Consider the following 7,535-nt stretch of genomic DNA (forward strand, 5'->3'; position numbering starts at 1 on the left):
TTTGGCACACCCAAAGCACTCCTGCGGTATCCGGGAGTTGCACAATCTCATGGTCTAAGGAAATGATACTTGACATTTGGAAAAGCTCTAGCTAAACGAACTACACGATCTTTGAGCTATGCTTAGGATTGGGTCTTGTCCATCACATCATTCTCCTAATGATGTGATCCTGTTATCAATGACATCCAATGGTCATAGTCAGGAAACCATGACTATCTGTTGATCAACGAGCTAGTCAACTAGAGGCTCATTAGGGACATGTTGTGGTCTATGTATTCACACGTGTATTACGATTTCCGGATAATACAATTATAGCATGAATAACAGACAATTATCATGAACAAAGAAATATAATAATAACCATTTTATTATTGCCTCTAGGGCATATTTCCAACAATGAGGTCATTCAGCACACATGATGCAATGCAGGCAGTGTGTCGGTTACTCCACCCATCGCACACGTTGTCGACAACAGAATAGTGTCTGGTGGTTCGTCCGCACCGCATGCTTACTTTGGGGAATCATGTGTGTTGTAGGTGGTCATTGCCCACACACATTGTACGGAACCATGTGCAACACAATGCAATGCTATGCGAGGGTAACATATTCGTCGGTCCAGTCAACATGGTCCGAGGGGTCAGTTTGGCTGGTACGTTGGGGTTGCAGCCCCGGAAGTTTGGCACAGGACCGCAGGTTGTTTCATGTAGCAATAGCTACAAGATGCCTGATAGTGTGGCACCGCGGATCGAGAGTGGGTGGGGGATGTCGAAGCGGCGGCTCCAAAGTTGGGTGTGTGTGTTTGTTGCGATTGTTGCCCAGGGTCGTGTGGTTGACGAGGCATTGTTGCGTGTGCGGTTTTTGACCTAGTTTTCCTTATAATGTGGGCTACTTTGTAGGTTTTTTTATCTGGTTTCCCTCAGAAACTTGATCAATTCTCTTCTTGATGCAATGCCAGAGTTCTTGCCTCTCTGAAGAGGTTCTGCCAAATAAATGTTCTAGGATTGGCAGGACTAAGAGATATTTTTTATTGCATATTCAGACCATTCGGATTAGAAGAGAAAATTATGCAATTTAATTAGGGAGGAAGTGCCACTTGTCGACGGGTCCAAATCTCATCTTTGAGACCGACATCGATCACTGGATAATTTATTTCCTGTCAATAGATAACAAGTTCTACAGCTAGTAACAAACATTCGAAAAAAATGAGTTCTTAAGTTTCATCTTATGTCAGAACTCTACGATAAGTACGTGAATTGTTAGATGAAGCTTAATAGATTTGGAAACAACAAATAGCCTTCCCAAAAAATGAATTTGTGAGAAACAGAAATAGCAATTTGACAAGGTCATTACAGAAGCTCATATGCTGACAAGATGCCGAGTAACTTATAAAATTACATGTGATTCCCCGCAGAAAAAGAAAAGAAGCATATGATAAAAGAAAAAAAGACAGTCGAACGCAAAGCATCATATTCCCAGCTTGCTGACCTACACGATTTCCTTTACTACAACGTCGATCGTATCGTATATATACGTACCATTCTCTTTGCGCGTGTTACATGCGTTAAGGATAATCCTACGATCGCGGTGACCGACTGGCGAGCTAAATAATGGGACAGGGTGCGTGCAATGATAGCCTAGCAGCATGCACATATACAAGCATCTGGATGGCTATCTTTCGCTGCCAAAGCACTGGTTTGGCATCTTGTTGCTTTGCTTTGAGGATCGTGATCGACATCTGATCCGGCTCTCTTTGATTTGCGTTGCTTTACTTTGCTTTGCTTTGTTCTGCGTTGGTTTGGTAGGGCCTGGTTTCTGGGACACAGAGCGCGTATTTTCATGAAACATTATTCAGATACGGCTATATGTGGCCAAATCATATTTAACACTTACGGCATCAAAATGTCGACGACGCGCATAATGCAGTGCTAGAATGAGCCTGGTCCATTTCACAGTTCCTTTTCGGTTTTTGCCTGGTTCCTTTGGGTTCTTTTGGTTTTTTTGTTCCTTCCGGATGTCTTATTTCTTACCATTTCTAATTATAATTTTTAGTTTGTTTGTGATGTTTTCCTTTTTATCGAATCATACAAACACATATTTATATGTGCATGCACTCTTTTTTTTCATACACGTGAGTTTTAATAAAAAAATTATAGAAAACAAATTTTAAGCACGATATGAACAATTCATTGAATATAGGTGAACATTTATATTATGGATACTTGCAGATGTTTCTCTAATATGTGGATTTCTCTTGAACATGTTTTCCTAATATTTTAAATACCCCTACATGTTTTTGACATTTATTTTAACAAACATTTTGCAAGACGCAAAAAAAAGAAAGTTTACCGGGCAGCATGTGACCCAATCCATATAGGCGAGGCTGTAGACGTTTGGTCATCTATTGACAAATAAGGCGAAATCACTAGCTAAGGAGTGCTCGGTGCAAAAGTCACTCCCAACTTCCCAGGTTGTGACAAGTGGCGCGCTGCATGTGCACCACTTGTCGCAACCTGGGTGTTTTCCCTTTTTTCGTGGACTCGTTTATTCAAAACGTTTTATCTCTTAAACCGTGAGCCCAAATCTCGAATCGTTTTCACTGCTGGATTCCTCGCGTCGAGATCTTCAAAACTAGATCCCATGTTGATAGGCTTCAACAAACTTTTTTTCACGAAAAAAACCGGACGAAAAAAACAAACCGGAAGCATGGGGTGTTTCACTTTCCGAAAGAGGCACACCCGTGCCTCTGCGAAATCACAACCGTAAGGAAAAAAAGAAGAGAAAAAATGTTTTTTTTTTCATTTCAGGGGAGGCACTGCCGTTCCTCTGGCGAAAGCACAACCATGCCTCTCGCGGAGCAAAACCGTGCCTCTCGCGAAAGAAAAAGAAACAGAAAACACGTTTTTTTCATTTTGGACGCACGTCCGTGCCTCTCGTGAAAGCACAATCGTGCCTCTCACGGAAGCAAAATCGTGCCTCTCTCGAAAGGAAAAAAAACAAAAAACACATTTTTTTCCGTTTCCGAGAGGCACGTCCGTTCCTCTCGCGAAAGTACAACTGTGCCTCTCTGGAAAGCAAAACTGTGCCTCTCGCGGAAGAAAAAAAAAATAGAAAACACGTTTTTTCCCGTTTCCAAGAGTCACGACCATGAATCCCGCGAAAGCAAAACCGTTGCGAAATAATAAAAAAAGAAACACATTTTTTGTGATTTTTTTTGTTTGATTTTTTTGTTCCGAAAGTTAAGGAAGACCAGTGAAAAACCGAAACTTCAAAAAAAAAACGTTTAGAAAGCTGAAAACGCGTGCAGAAAAAAAATCCGGAGGGAGCGCGCAGAGCGCGATACGAGGCCTGCGGCTGAGAGCGCACCAAGTGGCGCTGATCATTATGAGCCTTCCGAAGGAGCGCTTGTTAACTAGTTGCCCAAATAAGGCAGCTAGGATATGCTGACAAATCCTATTGTCCGCTCGCTGCAGGGAATAGGCAAGCAAATCGTGTAGTACTGGGCCAGGCCCATTTACATTTTCCTTACGTTTCTTTATTTCTTTTCTCTTTTATTGATGTTATTTGTATGTAGCAATTTCTCTTCACCTTGTAAAAAACCTTTTGTACCATTTCATCTTTTTTCTTGTCTTTTATTGTTTTCTGGTAAGTTTTTGTTCTAATTTACTTTTTTATTTTTAAGGAAAATATATGACCGTGTTTTCAAAGTATATGAATATCTATCATAGATCACAACAGCCACCTAAAATGATAGTTCCTGTCGGGCGGCGTCGTCGTCCTGGTCCCGAACTTCACGACCGTCTTTCCTGACGCCATCGCCCTCACCACCGCCGCCGCGTACCTCAACTCCGACGCTGCGGCCCTCGTCCCCGAGCCCTAATGGTGAACCCTACTTCCTCCTCTTTGTTATGCTTGCAAAAATATTTGCTGTCAAAATACTTCACAACCTAGGAAATTAAAATTGTTATGCCATTTGATGTTATGTTTGTACTGAAATCAGAAAGAAAATTCGCATTGCCCAGCTGATGAATTTGCAGCAAGCAAGATAAATGGGTCAGTGAGTGCAGTTATGATCATGTAGCCTGTTGAAGCAGTTAAGAGATGTCAGGGAGAAAAGGAAGGTGGACGGCGTTGGTCGTTTTCAAATTAAGTTTGCACGCTGTGAAATTTATCATTCACCCCTTTGAAAGACAACAAAAGTTATATCAATCATTCACACCAACATGAATTAAATATCTACAGTCAATTAGGCGAATCAAGAAAACAAACGGGAAGTATTAACAATCATTGGACACACACGCGCGCATCCGTCGACCTTTCACGTCGCCTAGCTAGATGCTGGCCGGCTGATTCTGATCGGTGCACCGCACGTCGACTGCAGCCGTACTGTCGTCGTCCTTGTCCTCACCGCCGCCGATGGCGATGGGCGAGCAGTAGTAGACGACAGTCTCCTTGGGCTTGTACTTGCTGGAGTAAATCTCGACGGTGCGGGTGCCGGTGAGCAAAATCATGGCGTCGTCGAGGCTGGTGCCGTTGGCCAACAGCTTGAAATAGTACCCTTGCTCAGGAACAATCATGAACGTACTAATCGCAACGGTGATGTCCACACTCGACTGCGGCCCCAAGGCCACGCGGGGCAAATTGAGGGTGAGGAAAGAGTCCGACGACATGTTGCTCTTGAGCTTGGCGACGATGCCGGTGTAGTAGATGGTGACGCGGCCGCTGGGGTTGATGGCCCGGACGGTCAGCGAGAAGGTGAGGTTGTCGCCGTTGACCACGGCTCTGAAAGGCTTGTCGCCTCCCACAACCGAGACGGAGACGGAGACGGAGCCTCCGACGACCCCGAGATAGAGCTCCGCTGGGCGGAGCACCACGGTGATGGCGTACACGATGACCGTCACGATGAGCACGGTCACCGCCGCGGCCACCACGTAGCGCGCCGCGTCGAGGCACCGGAAGATTGATTTCTCGTCGCCACCGTCGAGGGCATCGTCTGCCGTCGGCGACATGCGTAGGAGTCTTGGATTACCTGCTTTTCCCGTCGGCGCAGCTTCGGCGTGTACGCATCTACATGGACGAATATATAGCAAGCCTTACACCATATTTACATGGGCTCTAATAGACGGACCGACACGTATTCCTACATGGCATCGCGAGCCACCGCACGCAAAGTAAGCACATGCGATGATGCATGTATGGGCCACCCACCTCTAGTAATAATTTTTTCACACTCGTGCAAATGCGCATACACTCATCGTTATGAACGTACACATCACATCTTATCTCTATGAGCATCTTCGAGAGATTGAGCCGGCACGTTATCTTGAGTTTGACAAAGTCGTCACAGATGTCTTTGTAGTCGACGGAAATGTTGGCTCTAATGAACGCACATCGCAGAAAGACTGGAATAAATCTAAGAAAATGCGAGTAGCAGTTTAAAGTCCAGAACTTGAACCTTGGTGAACTAAGGGTACCACTGTGAGGATATCATTGTTCTCCTAACAATTCAACTATGTGATGTGGTTCAAAGTAGTACTTTTTTTCAAAGGACAGCTCTTTCTGGAAAAGCCATGCCGTAAAAATAAAAGGACACTGTAAAAAAAGGGATATTAGTGCGGCGATTTGATGCCCGGGCTCAGATGAGCCATGCCTGGTTTTGTCTCTTTTCCACGGGGTTCTCGAATGTCCAAATTTCAAAAAAATTGGCACGGGGTTCACGCACAGGAGTATCTTGCACCACAAAAAAATTTGGAATTTTTTTAACATTTTTTATTTCAAATCTGGGTACTGTTCACCAGGCTCATCTGAGCCCGGGCTCTGCCTTGAATTATCTTTTTTTTACAGAGAAAGGGCTTGTTTGATTTAAGCCCTCCATGGTGAACAAGACCACGACGCAATTAGATATGTGAGCGCGATTCGACTCTGAGTGTAACGAGTGAGAGACACACACAGAGATCTGCAGAGCGAACAAAAAGAAGTGCTTTGCTTAATTAGGACCCTAGCGTGCAACGCACTTTATTCTAATTCGTGCATGAACGCAGCAGCTACAAGGCGTGCACCGGCCGGCCACCGTGCACGCAGCAGCTGCAAGATGCATTCTGATATTACGACCCCTACCACCAACACCAAGGCTACGGCCGATGAGACCAAATTTTGGACTCCCAGGAACTACATCCTGGCATCGCTCGGCGGGACACTCGCCGTCACCGCCATCATCATCATCGTCTCCGTCATCCTCGGCCCCGCCCACATCAGCTTCTCCATCGTCCATGCCTCAAGGAGCGATCCCAGAGCCATCAAGGGTGGCACCCAGCAGATCCCGTACCTAAATCTCACCATCACCGCCACGAACGGCAGCCGGAAGCGCGCGGCGGTGCGGTACCGGAGCGTCTTCGTCGACCTGAAGAACAGCACGAGCGCGGCCGGGCGGAACACGATGCATGCTAAGGTCTATGCCGCGCCTCCAACGGACGACTACCTGCGGCCGGGCACGGCGCCAGCAATCTTCAATGCGTCGGTCGGCGTTCTGGCCACCGGCACGTCCGGGTTGTTCGTCAGCCGCCGGCTGAACGGGACAGGGTTCACGGTGGTGGTGTCGGCGTCGGTGCGGTTCCGAGTTGGCAGGCTCCGCACGAGGGTGTACGACATCAAGGTCTCCTGCCCTCGCGTCTACTTCCCGGTAGAAGGGTCATCCAACGTCACCGCGCCGCCAATCAATTGCACTGCTTAATGACATTTTGCTTTTGGTGGCTTTATGTTGATGTGCACGTTTCATCTGGTGCAAGTGCGTGTATGTGGTATTCTTTTCTTGATTTTCCTTAGGGTCTGCTGTTATTTGGTTGTTTTGGTTCCATCTCCTGAGATGTTTAGGAGATACACAAGTAGTAGATGTGTACTTTGGCATTTCTTCTTGTGTGCTCCAGGTATTCTGTAATCGTGACGATCTATGAATACTTGTGTTAGTAAAGAAATAGGTTTGTAAAGCTGGTTTAAAGTTGTTAAGTGCGTAATCAAACTTTAATGTTTTGATGAAGACATGTATTGTCTTTTACAAACGATGTGGAGGATATATTTTATGCCCTTACAGAACTATTATGGCGGAGCTTCACTAGCCTTCTTTGATTAATTCCTTAAGGTACATGTTCTTTATTAGTTGTTTTGGGCCATATTCAACAACTATTCCTTCGTTTGGATGGATATGTTTTTTTTTGTCATGTGTGTATCCACCACTTCCAAAAAAGGCATTTTCTTGCAACGCGTCAGCATCACATGCGTAGAACGTCTGCTGAGTTCAAAACTCGATGAATGATTGCCGAGTACCTGCCAGGGGAGGCAAGCACGATATGCCACGCGTCAGCTACACATGCATAGAACATCTACCGAGTTAAAAACTCAGCGAAGGTTGCCGAGTCCGAGTCCCTGTAAGGAGGAACTCGACAAACATGATATGCAATGCGTCAGCACCACATGCGTTGAACGTGTGCTGAGTTGAAACTTGGCAAACGTGAGCACCACGTGTCATCGCCGTTAACGGCCCG

At 45.7% G+C, this 7,535-nt stretch overlaps 1 protein-coding gene across 1 annotated transcript; it reads right to left on the reverse strand.

Annotated features, from left to right (window-relative positions):
• Positions 1–4,164: 4,164 nt before the first annotated feature.
• Positions 4,165–5,046, reverse strand: LOC123083330 (uncharacterized). The gene has a single exon (XM_044505396.1). The coding sequence runs from the start codon at positions 5,004–5,006 to the stop codon at positions 4,329–4,331; it is 678 nt and encodes a 225-aa protein (XP_044361331.1). The 5' UTR covers positions 5,007–5,046; the 3' UTR covers positions 4,165–4,328.
• Between the last annotated feature and the right edge of the window lie 2,489 nt (positions 5,047–7,535).

Source organism: Triticum aestivum, chromosome 4A (genome assembly GCF_018294505.1).
Source record: "Triticum aestivum cultivar Chinese Spring chromosome 4A, IWGSC CS RefSeq v2.1, whole genome shotgun sequence".
Classification (NCBI taxonomy): Eukaryota; Viridiplantae; Streptophyta; class Magnoliopsida; order Poales; family Poaceae; genus Triticum; species Triticum aestivum.

What these genes read in the sequence shown, in the direction of transcription:
- LOC123083330 (XM_044505396.1), bottom strand. Translation starts at nt 5,006, where the DNA reads ATGTCGCCGACGGCAGACGATGCCCTCGACGGTGGCGACGAGAAATCA.